This window comes from Cheilinus undulatus, linkage group 20 (genome assembly GCF_018320785.1).
Source record: "Cheilinus undulatus linkage group 20, ASM1832078v1, whole genome shotgun sequence".
Lineage (NCBI taxonomy): Eukaryota > Metazoa > Chordata > Actinopteri > Labriformes > Labridae > Cheilinus > Cheilinus undulatus.
The window spans coordinates 21,142,898-21,158,079 of NC_054884.1; the positions used below are offsets into that span (position 1 = coordinate 21,142,898).

At 38.3% G+C, this 15,182-nt stretch overlaps 1 protein-coding gene across 1 annotated transcript in view; it reads right to left on the reverse strand.

The window, feature by feature from the left end:
- The window catches only part of nrg3b (neuregulin 3b), a 361,874-nt gene that overhangs the window by 167,090 nt on the left and 179,602 nt on the right, over positions 1 to 15,182 (reverse strand). The window contains exon 2 of the mRNA XM_041815096.1: positions 11,753 to 11,888. Within this exon, the coding sequence (XP_041671030.1) occupies positions 11,753 to 11,888 (136 nt within the window). The remainder of the gene's footprint in view (positions 1 to 11,752; positions 11,889 to 15,182) is intronic.

Sequence of the window (15,182 nt, forward strand, 5' to 3'; positions counted from 1 at the left end):
CCACTTCTGGCACAAGGACATATTTTTCCCCTTGGGGAGAAGCTTTAGTGGCATTTTTATTCCACACTCAATGTCACAAAAAAAAAAAAAAAAAAAAGTCCTGAGTGCTGTGGAGCTGAACACAAGAGGGAATCAAGTGACGAGATCGGCTTTGACGGCCAGCTCCGCTACACCTCCTGATAATGTATTCCTCCACCTTTGGCTTTTTTAATATTTTCATTTAATATATGCATGCTACTTTTGTTCACTCAGTGAGTCTGACATCTCAAAGAAAAAAAAGGAAAGTGTGCCATCATCGCAGTCCCTCTTTTATAATAAGACTGTGTGTTTCTCCCCCCCGTTCAAAGCAGATTTGGTTCTGATTTGCATCCATGCAGGAACACACTGAGACTGAGCACCTGATGCTTCATATTTAAAATAGATCAGTGATTTTTTTATTTATAGGTTTCTATGAATTCAAGTGGCGCTGCATGGATGTTGCACTGCTTTTTAATAAGAGCCTGAAAACTCTGGAGGATCCTAGCTACAGATCTGTGCTGCTGAAGTCAAAATTTGTACTCGTTCTCATTTTTACATCAACTGTATGAGGCCTCTTGATTAAGATTCTTTTTTTAAAAACATGATCAGACTCCAAACCATGTTTCCTTTGTTCCCTAAAGATGCTTTAAATCAGTGGTGCTCAGCAGCTTAAACCTCTGTACGCAATATCAACTCCTCAATAAGAAACTGCATCCCAAAAATCTGATCTTACTCAACCAACCATGTTTATTTATTGAAAAATAGTACAGTTTGGATCTCATACAGGAGAAATTATTACAGTAACAAATTACAGTGGAAGGACAGAACAAGCATGTTTTCAAACAGTTCGACTTTTGGGTCCTGATCACCAGTTGAGAACCACTGCTCTTATGACAGCTTTTAAATGTTTAGTATATTCATATAATACAAAAAATTCACCACCAAAACAAACTCTCAGTAAAGTTAATTCATTTATACAGTTTTTGCCTCTTTAAGTAAGAAAAGAAATTGTTTTTAATGTTTCTTTTTAATGTTTTAAGTCAATTGGAGTGAAAAATGAAGCAGTAATCAGCTCTGGGATGCTGCAGTCGTGTCTTTCAGATGCATCTAATTCCCACCCATTCATAAGAAATACACCTCTCTTTCTTGACTCTCAAAAACTGCAATTCTACTTCTTCATTTTCTTCAAATTCAAGCATGCAGGGAAGGAACAGCCAGCAAGCAAAAGTGCAGACTGAAGACTGTAGTTACTAAAAATCGAAGCAGGAACGAACAATGAGGTTTCAAAATAAGATGAGTTGAATCTCATGGGTTTAGCTTCAGTCTTCAGTTTTAGTGGGGACAGATTTATTTCTTTAAGAGGGCGTCTGGCATTTTGTTTTCTGCCTTCTTGTGCACAGGCTTGCTAGAAAAGCCTCCATAAGGGCGACAAAGGTGTGGAAAGCACCAGTGGAACTAGAAAACAGAGGGCATCCAGGGGAAGAAAAACTAAGTGGCAATGACTTATGGTTCAAAAGTTATAGATCTTTTTGTAACCTGTCTCTTTCTCAGTTCACCTCCATATATATAGATCCATATATGTAGATCTCCATACAAATAGTCCAAAAATACCTTAGCAAAAAATATGGAGACATTTTCTTCTTCCCTTTTGATTATCAAGATTTTAACCGAATGTGCCAGTTAACCTTAAAAGTGTAGTTTTGTAAATCCAGAAATTAAACTTTTTTTACACTAATGGAAATATTTGGCCTTAAAGTCTGTGTTGTTACTTCCTTGTAAAGCTGTCTGTATATAAACGAAATCACTTAAATGCATCAACTTTCCTTTTTAATTGAATGTACTGTGCAGAACTTTTCAGTATGTCTGGTCATTTCCACGCTTGATCGTCCAGGGGACTCAGGCACTTTGGTTCAGGGCTGAAATTGCTACATTGTTGCACTTTCATGTGGTTTGGTTAGCATTTGCAATGTGCTTCTTCAAACGAACCAAATCCTCTGGACAAGTACAATCTCTATTCGTTTGTGGTGCTGATGTCCCAAACAAACAGCCATGAAGAAGAAAAGAAGATATAGAAGAAGGCGAAATGTCTCATCTGTTGGCCAGAACAGAAACCAGAGATCTATCTCCTTCTCTGACTTTTTCATGAACTAAACAATAGAGCAACACCGAATGTATGCAGGGATTCCTGCTTTTGCCTTAGGCCGGCCACACACTACAGGATTTTAAGTCCAATTTGGGGCAGATTGTTTTACTGCTCCAAATCGTGTTGCAGGCTCCAAAATCCCTAATCAAATATATCAAACATGTTTGATATTTACGATTCTAGGTCGTAGTGCCGCTGATGGAGTACCCACAACAACCAATGAGAGCGAGCAGACCGGGTAGCGCCACAGCCAGATCATACGTACTTTCACCACTCACAACCATGAACACAACTTTAACTTAATTTCAGCCATGATTTCATCCCGAGTCTTTCCCTTGTATTATGATTTTTACTTCACCTGTAACGCATACCAGGACAGCCTGTTGTGGAGAGACAGCAAGACGGTATCGACAGACATCCGTGTTTTTTTTTTTTTTTTTTTTTCTGAAGTCACGTGATCACGTGAGGTCGTAGGCAGGTTGGCAGGTGTGTGGTCTCCAGTGATCTGACAGTCTGGCTGAGTCGTCTAGTGTGTGTGTCCAGAGGATTAAAGAAGAAAAATCTTTGTAAATTGTCCTGAAGTCTGTGGTCTCCCACAGTTTAAAAATCGTTCCAGATTGAAAAAATTGTCTAGTGTGTGGCCGGCATTAGTGTTCAAAAATGTCTTACACAAGAAGCAAGGCAGCGAGCTGTCCAGCATGTTCGTTTTCATGAAAGAACAGGTGTTTTTAAATTGCTTCCAATACACCAGTGGTTCCCAACCTTTTTTCCTCAAAGTCCCCCCATTTATATCTAAGAAAAGTTGCCCACCCCAGGACCCAAACAAGGAACATGGATAAAAAGACAATATCAGAGTTACTGGAGTGGATTTAGTCTTAAAAGACCTCGTAAATTCAACCAAGTCCCAGGCTCTCTAGAAAAGCTACTAGGGCTACATAGGCATGGATAATGTTTTCTGCCTCTCTTCTTGTCGTTTATGCCAACGTCAGTTTGAGAGAGTAAAAAAGTGGCGTGCTAGCCTTGTCAAGCCTATATTGCTCTAGCTGCTTGCAGTACCCAGTGGTTTCCAACCCTTTTTCCTTAAAGACCCCCCTCTAAATGTATCAAGGACAAGTTGCCTGTTAATAGACCTGTTTATAATCTATATAATAAGTTTTTTGTCTTGATTTTAGTCAATTAATGCTTTGACAACTTCAGTGCAGACTAAGTCTTGCAGCCCTTAGCATTTTTATAATGGTGGCAGTGAATTGAACGACTATTTAGATGAAAACATGACTTTTTTTGTGTTATTTCACGCTCAAGCAACTTTTTCCAACATCTGTGTTGTGTTGAGAGACCAGTTTCTGATTGTGCTTTGCACAGACTTCAAGGTTTTTATTATATTGTTTTTTTGTTCTGTTTGTTTTTTTGCCTTTGTCTCTCGATTAAATAGGGGAATTCAGGAGAATTTGGCAGAATACTGAGGTAACAGCTTGGCTTAAGCAGCCATGATGGAGACTGATGTAACCGCCGTCTTTGTCTATTGAGAGATAATATTTACACGCTACAGTCATGTCTTCAAAGCACCACTTCCTATAAAGCCTTTGAATTTTTCTGCATTTATTGTACTTAGAGTATAAAGGCAGCCTGCCACTGATGTGGAAGTAGGTCTTAAACTCACATTTGCATGTTTATTTTGGGAGCCTTATTAGCATTGGCAAACATGAGCATCCGGCAGAGAGGGAGGGGGGAGGGAGAGGGGCGTTTGCAGAAAAGGAGGAGAGTAAAGGAAATGTTTCGTAACAAAATAAATTGATTCCCAAGTTCTAAAAGTTTGTTCTTATCCAAGGATGTGAGTGTTCAACGATTGTTCTGACATCTCCACTCTTCTTATGATGGAAAAACATCCAGACTTTATTATGCTCTACTCCATGGCCTGAAGGAGGATGACATCAAGAGAGGAAGAAATTGTTACAACTTACACTTCCTTGTATGCACACTTCTTTATTTTACAGCAGACAGAGGTGATCAGTAGTTATTGTCATGAGGATGCTGATCTGGCACTGCTGGAAGCGATGATTGATCAACCGCACTATCTCCAGCACCAGAAACCCAGATTTAATCATCTGACTCTTACTCTTTTAGTTACAGCTTTTTCCATTTTTACTTGAATCCAAAAATGTGCTCTGACAATATCTGAGTTTATCACTTTGCAGAGAATCTTGGACAGGAAAAGGAATGGAGGCGAAGGCTGTGCAGAAGGAATACAGTAATGGCACAGCAGAAGCTCTACCTTATTGTTTGGGTTTGCCGGTCCATATGGTTGATTCCCCCAGAAAATAAAACTGTGGGTGGCCATTTTCAACACACAAGCTGATTATGCCCTACCTGCTCAGCATGAAATGGCAAAAGCATAAGTAAACAAATGGCTTGTGGGGGGAATAAAACTTTTAACAAACCTTAAGGAAACTGTTTATCCTAGGAGCTGGTTGACAAAAGTGTAACAGATCTGAATCAGGTTGGCAAAATGATCCTCAGTGTTTACTCTAGTCTCCACTAGAGATCTGAGATGAATAAAACAAGTCATTAAAAAAGGTGAATGTCCTAAAAAAGTTCTGCAATCTCAAACTGAGCTGCCACCAGCTTATTTGTAGGTGCACAGGCAACAATTCCTGCTGTCCTTCTACTTCCAGATGCTTTTTAATGAGAGCCAAATCCTGTTTCTACCCATAATCAGCACTGATATTTAAAAGCAGTGAAAATGACTGAATAAAGCAGCTTCACTTTGAAAATAACTGTCCCTCTTTGGTGAGGTTCGGGGGGGATTTTGAACCAAGCTGCTGCTAACTTTAGCCTCGCTATGTTACTAAAAGCCTTCATCCCATTAAATGGTTTACTTACACAGTGGTTGGCTTAAAATTGTTTTGTATTCCAGCCAACGGCCGGCGTTTATGGAGGAAAACTCTGATGAATGTGAATGCTACAGCTAAGCATGAGATTCAAGAAAAAAAGGAAATGAGTAGTTGAAGGTTAAATTCAAGCCAAAGCAGATTTGACTGCCAAATTCTGAGTTGTACAGCATCAGAGTAAACAGCTTATAAAGGCAAAAGGTTCAAAACTCCCACAGAAATAAAGTATACAGAATATACACTAACTGATCACTTCATTAGGTATACCTGCTTGACACAAATCACAATGACATGGCAGCAACCAATGCATTAAGGCATGTAGGCCTGAAGTTCAAACTGAGCATGTTGTGGTTGTTTTTGCCAGATGGACTGGTTTTCACAAAGTGCTGATCTATGAGGGTTTTTACACACTACCATCTCTCGGGTTAAATGAGAATGCTCTGAAAACTGTCCTCTGAGAGGCACCTCTCTGGACCAAAATGTCTTGTTTAATGTCAGAGGTCAGAGAAGAATGAACAGACTAGTTTGAGCTGATAAAATGGAAACAGAAACTAAGATATCCACTTCTTAGTACCAAGGTATGCAGAAGAGCTGGGCACACAGCAAGTCGAACTGGGTATACCTGCAATTAGCCAGCTAATATTTAAATTAGAATCCCTCATTAGTCAGCATTAGCATTAGTAGTCATTTAAAGCTATGATTTCTTTTTTTTTTTTTTTTTACTAATATAAGCCCACAATTCTGGTCAGATGCTGCATATAAAGTGCAACAAAGAAGCTTGCCACTAGTAGCCACTGTAGCTTCGGGTAATAAGTACTGCCCTGCTGCCATAATGCTCTTTAACCCAAATGTAAACAGTGATGCAGTGATAGCACTGATAGCATCTCACAGGAACATCATGGTTTGGTACTATTTGAACTAGAAAATGGAGATAAAGTTGTACATAGGCTGTGCTTGGGTCTCTTAGATACAAAGGGGGCTACAAGGAAAAATGGCTGGAAATTACTGACTTAAATCACCCTTCTTCTCCATTTTGATACACTGTCTGATCTTCAGGACATCATACTGACCATGTCTACATGCCAAATATAATGGTTGCTGGCCACTGAGGGCTGAACTTTTCAACCACAGCAGTGGATCAGAATGTGCAAACTTTGCAATGAAAGTAGGAAGCCCCCAAGGGGGCCCCCTTTTACACAACTTAATCTTACTGCCCTGCTAAGAGTCTGTGCATTTCAACTGTGAAAACTGAATTTTGTCATTTAAAATCAAAATAAAAAGAGAAGACCTGAAAAAGAGGAAATAAAACATGACAACAGTGGTAGATAGAGCCAGTGGTAACAATCAAATCAAATACTGCTAGCTTTAGCTAAGGGGAAGAGACATTTAAACTAATGCAAGCTTCTTCTCTTTTACATTTTTATTGTCCTCCTTTAAGTTAATGAGATTATCATCAAATACAAGGCTTTTATATTATTTTGAATAACATTTATGATCTTTGTTTTGAATAATTCACAGTTCTAACTCATTTACCATTATTTAACCAGAAAGTCACATTTAGATGAGATTTTTCTGCTACAAAATCACATTAAAAATAACTAAGAAATGGCAAAACATGGCAAAATTACAACAATTCCAAAAAGCTTTGTCATTGGGGGTCTCCTAAAAAAAAAGAAAAAAGAAAGAAACAACCACAGGCCTGTCACTGCATTCTTTATGATCCTCTTGACTTTGCTCAGTGAATCTATGTGAAGTTCTTTTGAAGGTTATTACAAGCCCAAGGTGCAAAGTAGGAAAAGCAGTTTTCCCCAGATCTGTGAAAACTCGTGGTGCAGTGAGGAGTGGTAAATTGGAATATCGTAACTGATGGTGTTAAAATATTTGTAGGAGAATCGAGATGAAGGCTGACTGGAGGGGATCCCTGGGAATTTAGTAGTATTAGTTTCCTGTAACACAGTTCTGTAGTTTTTAAATTTTGTTTTCTGCCCCTTAAGGTTCTGGCATTTAATAGTAACTATAGGGTTAATCTGTAATGGAAAGCAAACAAAACAAAGTACTGTCCAATAAAAGTAGGGCTGTCACAAACCAAAATACAATACTGGTGAGGATCAAAGCTTTTGGATTCCAGTGACACCAAAATTAGAAATCCAAGGTGCCCCAATTTGGGTAATATCTTCCTTTTTGATAATCTTTTAGGCTATGTAACTGTTTCCTATGTTTTATTTTTAGTGTAACAATTTAGATAGTATGTAGGAGTCTGCTTGAAACTTTTAATGGATTTGGACCTTTCCCAGGCACCTGTCTTAAGAAAGAGATGTAGTTTCCAAACTTCGTTTTCAACTCTGTTCATAAATAAAATAACAGACATTTGATCGTTTGAACCACAGAGTATTGAAAAGTGTCAAACTGTCAACATTTTTGACCACCTTAAAAAGCACATCATTGAAATCTCAAGCACCTGAAGTTCTCCTCACAATAAACTCCACCAAAATAAGGACTTAAGTGTAAAGTGAAAATATTTCACTCCCTTATTTCCTGGACTTCTCCACAAGTAAAGGGAGTAACCTTTCAACAACAGTACTCACAAACCTGTAATCATTCTTTCACACAACAGGCACTCAGCTCAAGAGGAACGGGCAGACAGCACCTCTAGGTTAGGCCCTCCAATCTTTCCTGAGCTCTATATGCAGTCATTCATCCTTCGCTAATTATGGCCCTCAGGCTAGCCGCTATGAGTCTTCTGGGTTTCTTGATGCTGCTGCACAGGTGGGGGGTGCTATTTGTTGTTCCCAGCCACCGTCACATGACATAACAAACACAGTGACCCGACTATGCATTACCTCTAGTATTTATTAAGAAAAATGACCATCAAAACAATATCCTTTTCCCTTTGTCATTGTTTCTGCTTAGACAAATTAGTGAGGTCTATAAGTTCCATTTCCTGTCTGTTATTCAACCTTCGTTGCCCAACATTTACTTTTCTAAGAAGCTTTACTTATGCTCATGCACTCATTCATAATGCACCACTTTCCTATTTTTTCAGATGAAGATTTGGGCCCTTTAATTCCAGGTAGGTGTACTAATGAGCTGTTTTTCAATTCAGCACCATTCAGCACAACTCTTCCCTCAGAGAAAATTTCTTATCATGTATTTTTAAAGTGATGTATTTTTAAAGGGATACACTGAGGTATTGCAGATAGAAGAGCAGAGTGCAGCAAGCTGCAAAAGTGGAAACATACAGAGAAGTCAGGGGCTAGCATGAGCTCCATTCATTTCTCCATGTATGTTCATAAATATACAATGCATATGATCACATGCAAATTATTGATAAGCCTGTTTCAAAGCATGCAACCATGTGTGTGTTTTTTTGTAGTACACTTCAAACTAAGGTAGGTTTGTTATCAACAAAAGACTGGAAAATACCTCTGATAATGCTTAAAATGCACAAACAGGCATCAGCGAGTATGACAGTCTGTTAACAATCACAGCAAGCTAGTCAGTGCTGCAAACATGGAGGTGTGATGGCATCACACAGCCATGGAAGTGCCCACCTGATGAGCAAGAAAGGCCTCCTGCTACTGCTGCATGCTACTGAGAAAATACCGGCATCAACTGCTACTGAGTTGTGTTAAATGGCAGACAGTTGTTATTCCAAGATAAGCCCCAGAGAGAGATTGTGGATTAATGCTACTGGACGCTCCACTGTCCTGCAGGGTTTTCTGACTGTATATAAATGTGGACAACATGCCACTGTCTAAAAGTGAAGCTATATATGCCCACAATGGGTGCCAACATTTTGCGCTAGTGCCATTATTTGGTGCCAAAGCATATGATGGAGGGGGCTGGCTAGTTAACCTAAGCACACATTGATTAGTCTATGGTTGAACAGATTCTTGTATCGGTTTGGAGTAGACACTTATGTTTATGAAGTTCAACAGTGCCTGCACACTTTCTCTGCGACTCTGGTGCCAGGAGTAAATTTGCAATTCAAGTCCTCCTCAGACATCTTTAAAAACATTAATTTCAATATACCAGCTAGCTTCCCAAAAACTTGTGACAAACATTTGATTCAATGCAAATACAGCTAATTTGCACTTTTTTTTTTTTTTTTACAAGGATGAAGGAACTAGGTATCCCCAAATTTATTGTGATCCCTTTTCCTAAGCATTAATGATGGTTTTTCAAACTTTTAAACCAAACACTTGCATTCTTTCAACATTTATCTTTACAGTATCGTTACATTCAAAGTGATGATGTTGTAATCTATCATAGTTTCCCTATATATATCTCTTCATACAACTATAATGTTGTCATCAACAGCCAACTGCTGTGGTTCACGGGTGTGGCAGACATTTTCACAATAACAGTGGAAACCACAAGTCATTGCACTGAAGGACTGTAGGTACTGTAGTATTTTTAGCTGTAAACACGATTTTAAACTGTTTTGCTCAAAAACAGGGTGATATGATGTTCCCAGGCATCTATTCCTCTATTCAGCTTAACATCCGTTTGAATTGTGTTAAACCAACAAGTCTAAAGAGGAAAAACATACTGCAAAACAGTCTATTTCCTCACAGGGTCATTGTGTCAGCAGACATGATGTAAGACTGGTATGCTAAGGAGAGTGTGGCTAAATTATCAGCTAGCTTTGCTAGCCTTCGTTCCTCTTTGCAGATTAATATCGTGCTCATTGCAGTTCTTTGTCACTTTGGTTGAGTTATATGAGAGAATAACCCTTTACAGCCTATATGGCACTTAATTTCAGTTTTCTAGCAAAACAAACAAACAAAAAAAAAAAAACAGTCATACCACAACATGCTTTAACCTGGGAGAGCTCTGACAGGAAGGCAGCAGCCATTCACTGAAGCTAAAGCGGCTACTAGTGGTGAGAGGCTTCACTACAAACCTAGTTGATATCTTTCAAACTTTTATCCTATACTTTATTATTAAAGTATATTATTATACTAGTACACCATTTCTCTCTCAGGCACATAGTAGGTCTGACTTAGATACATTATGGCCAGTAATTAAATCTGCTATTGAGAAAATGAATGGGATGTTACTTCTGAAACCATGCTGTTAAGCTCTGTTTAAGCTCTACTCAAAAATTTTGAAGAAAAATGAACATGGCTAAAAATTTAGCATCATAATGATCGTAACAGAATTCAGGTTCGACAAAGGATTTTTTGATGTACCTTTTTAACTTCATATTTTGACACATCTCACCTGTTAACATTGAGAAGGTGAGAATTATGATCTATACTGCTATCCATCTATCTTAATATACAGTTTCTGACAGATGAGGCCACTAAAAACAACCATGATGCATTCACTGACAACTATTAGACTATTGCTCTGGTATCTGATCAGCACTTAAAGTGATGGCTATTTCTGAAGTAGGGTTTTATGGGATACTTTTTAGAATCAACTTTATTAGCCAGAGGAGATGCCAGCCAGTGTGGCCCCTTTGAGAAGAATGCATGGATGGAATCTAAGCTATACAGCTAAATTAAGCTGATATTTAGAAAAACTAAGCTCATAATTGATGGGGTCATAGATGGCAGTGAGTCACCCAAGCATGGGTTTTTAGCTCACTTTTTCACTGGGACATTAGGGACCAAACTGACTGATATCTCCTCTGACCAATGAACTTGGTATTGACATGTACCTCATATAGTCTCACTTCAAAAATATTGAACTACACCTTTAAATTGGCCTATTTGTATATTTAGGTGTCAAAATTAGCATCAAGAGGGAGATGCTTATGAAATGCATGCAAGCACATCTTCTACCGTGCATTGGCCACACATAAAAGTCTTTAATTTTTCTTCCCACAACAAAATACTTTGTATTTTCTGTTTTGAGTTGTATATAAGAAATGTTAGCCAGCCTTTTATCCCAATAAAGACGACATGACAAATAAAGTCTAACAAATTAAGGCAAAAAGGTTTTTTCAAATGTATCAAAAACAAGTTGATTGGCTGCTACAATAAATTCTGTCTTGATTATTGAGGACATTTAAGTTTAACCTTCCACGTTACTGGTGGTGTCAAAGTATGATGGAAGTAAATTTAAAGTGTTTCTCCTTATCTTCCTTTTTTGTTAGGCAATCAGGCCTTGAGCGACTTTTTGGGCTAAACAGTGGGGGGAAAAAAAAGAAAAGGAAAGTGGTAAGAAATATCAAATTCTTTTAAGTTAGATCAAAGGAGAAGCTTACAAAAGCCGCATCTTTGCACTTACTATTAAAATGAGCCTCATTCCACAGAGGTCATATCAAACAACATTAACGCCAAGGTTTATACATGGAAGGCCATTTCATTGAGTTTTATTCTGACTAAAAAATAGTCAGGCAACATTAAAGGCTCAGTCAGATCACATTTGCTCTCTCGGTGCTTGCTAGTTTGCAAAGAAAGAGAATCAGCTTCATCTAATGTGGAAAAAGCATCTCTGATCCCTCTGTCAGCGGTGTCGGTAGTTATAGATTTCGGTGCATTTAAGGTGCATTTACAAAACGATTTTCCTATGTTTCATCACCCTAAAGACACAGCCTGTCAGGCGTGATGGGAAAAAAGCAACTTGAATGAAAATGACCCCAAGGTCAGGGATTGAAGAGAAGGGCAAAGCGAGGGAAACGTCAATGCTGAAAGAGAAACCAAAGGCCTCCCACACGCAGCCACAGGAAAATAAGGATCAGCACACTCACCTGCAGTGTCGGTGAACCCCAGCCACGGTTTCAATGATGGAGCACTCCCCCTCATTTAGACAAAAGGCCAGGTCCTTGTCTTCAACACACGGCTTAAAGACCTCTGAGCGTACACTGGGAAGCGTTGGGGCCACAGCTGGAGACAGAGAAAGAGACAAAAAACACAGATTTACTAACAGGGGAATAGAGGATTACAAAAATAAAGTTAATTGAACATTCTTTTTTACTGTCCTAATGGCAATTTTATCTTACTTGCACAGAAAAATTTCTTATTTCATTAATTTCTTTGATTTTCTGCTGAACATGGTCATTGTTATGGTTTTGAAGTTTTTTGTTAATGATTTTCCCAAAAATCACTACTTTTCCAAGATTACAATAAATTCATAATGATTTCTGAAAGTCAGTGGGATAAAAGAAGTTTCCCTGCATGGGCACTAATATCCAGATACTAGGCCTCCATTACTGCCCTAATTGAATTTGTAAAAACTAGCAAAATTTCAGCTGATTTCCAACCAATATCATTTTTTTACCCTTGCTGTATAAGTCAGTGCTCAAGTCTAGATATAGGAATCAGTATCAGTGAGTAAAAAAAGTAATTTAAAGGTACAGTATGCAAAATTCAAAGTAAACATCATTCAGATGTCACCACCAAAACAAACCACATTGCCTACCCTTCTTCCAGTTATTTCTTTTAAGTCTTTAAGGCCAAACCAAGTCTTTACTTCAGTTTCAGAAAACTCCAACACTGCGCCCTACAGCTAGCATCCCAGAGTTGTTTGCTTTTCTACATGTAGAGGCAGGACTCAGTTGGATAGGCAGGGTCATATAGGAAAAGAAATGTATGAAGCATGGTTGAGCCTTTAAGCGCTACCATAAAAAGCTGGAAAGTTAGGGTAAGGGTTAATGTTATAGTTGATACCAAAAGTTAAAAACCTGATTACAAAACATTAAATAGGCTAAAGCCGAGCTCACAGTCTGCTTACAGGAAAAAATTGTCCTAGATTAAACACATTGTTTCTGCTAGCTGCGTAAGCCACATAGCTAAAGCTAAGCTCACAAAGCAGCTATATAGGCTACGTATCTACTGTATCTAGGTTATCTACATAGCTAAATTTGCTTAGCTATGTTTGCTAAAGCTCATGTTGCTAAAGCTAACATAGCTATAGATAACAGAGCAATGTAGCTAAGGCTAAGCTTACAAAGCAGCCATGTCAGCTAAGTAGATGTGTTATCCACATAGCTACATTAGCTTTGGCTATGTTTGCGTAAGTTCACATTGGTAAAGCTAACTTCCCTATAGATATCAGAGCTACGTAGCTAATCTAAGCTCACAAGGCTAACTTATGTAGCTAGCGTAGCTATGTTAGCTTTAGCTAAAGCTTGCAAAGCTTAAGAGATCCACTGCTTGTGTAACTACTTCTAAAATGCTATTTTAATCTGTTTTTTGCTCTTTCTGTAATTACCTGCCTTAGGACAACGGATGAAATTTAGCTATTGTGCTAATTTTGATTAAGAAATGTGCTATTGTGCATGTTTACATTACTTGTTTAGTGAAAATGTTGATTGATGTTCACTGTTCTAATCAAATAAATATTCAAATTAAATTAAATCAAATTAAAATGGGTCTCTACATAATTGTATCCCAGATCAGACTTCTCATCTTTTGTCTGTTTTATTTATGAGATGTTGTTTAGTCATTATAGTCATAATATGCGTCTTTTTTTTTTTTTTTTTTTTTTTTAAAGATTGTAACTGCCAAACTTTGAAAAAAGTTAAATTAAAAAAAAAAACTAGAACGGGAAATATGTTGTACTGGCAATTTACAACATTTCCTTTACAGTGTCTTAAATGAGCGGCGTGTGAGATGGCCGTCAGAGATGTATGGTCGACAGCTCTTGAATGATGTGCCTTCCTGTCAATGTGAACACCAAGCTGTGAACAACAAATCCAGACAGCGTTCAACTTTGCCCTTCTTTTAGAAGTCATTTCTCCACAATACATGTGTATCTATATTCTTTATTTGCTATATTAATGTTTAAAATGTTGCACACCATACCTTTATGCATCTCATAAAACATGTAAAGCAGCTTGTCCAAACCTTTTCCACCAAGGAGCACATACAGAAAAATATCGACATGACTGGGCTACTTTGATATACCTAACCTTTAGTGTATAGTAAAAACAAACAAATATAGGAGAGGATTTGGTTAGTAACTGAAATTCTTAAAGAGGTTGCCTGCCATTCTAGGGGATACTGGTGAGGATGAGGTGGCGCTATGTGCGGAGAGGGGTGATGCTTACGGCTCATCTCCAAATCAGAAATTAGAAAACTGCACCAAGCTGCTGAACTTCATGGGAGTGACTGTGTTTAAGGAAGATTAACGTGATAATCTCTGTATATCAAACCTTAAGACAGAGCAAATAAGCGTGATTGCTACTGCAATTTTGCTGCCGGGATTCCTTCATCTTTATTAAGCACTGTGCTATGAATCAAAATATCTTTATATCTTATATCTCTAATTCATTTGCCATTTATGTTGTTGTCCCACTGTATTCCTGAAAAAGGCATGTCAACAAGTTCACCTTGTCAAAATGCTGGCCATATTTCATTTTCATTTTAATGTTTGTTGTGGGTCACATCAAAGTGGACCACTGGCCACATTTGGCCCATGGGCCATAGTTTGGACAGCACTGATGTACAACCCTCCTCTTTTTATATTGTGTTAAATAAGGCAGGTCAGACTCAATCACATATTGTGACTTTCCTGGTCTGCTGGTTTTGTAAACACAGCCGGAAAGCATAAAAATAACTTCCAAAGGTAAGAATGAAAATATGTTTGTCACACTACACAGAGGCAGAACTGCAAGAAAAATGGGCCCAATGATGTAGCTTTAACTCTCCTCTTCTCGATTGACCCTGAGCCGCTCTCCCATAAAGACCATGGCCACCATGTACAGGCACTGCAATGCAGGGTTCCCCACCCTGTGAAATATGCACAGCTGTCAGGCATCTGGCTACAGTGACATATATGATATATAAATATATGGTGTGCTAACAAGTGCAGCCACACACTAGTGTATGCAGATGTTTCATCAGTATTTTTTGTACACAACACAAGCACATACACACAATAATTGTTTCAGAAGCTCTTTTACTCCGTCATGTTGTCAAGCTTTGAAAATTGGATTGACTGGTATTACATGCAATACCTTGCCAATACAATTGGATTACACATCTGAGTCTGCTTTCATCCATTTATATTATGCACACACATGCACTGTCACACACCATATTCTTCTAATTGTCACTCCCAGTCTATTTCTATCATCTTTTTGTGGGGAGTCTGACACATCTTTGTTGCCATCTGTTATGTGTGCTTTCACTTCTGTTGCCCAAAGTCCTTTTCCAGCTGGAGCTCCAAGCTCAAGT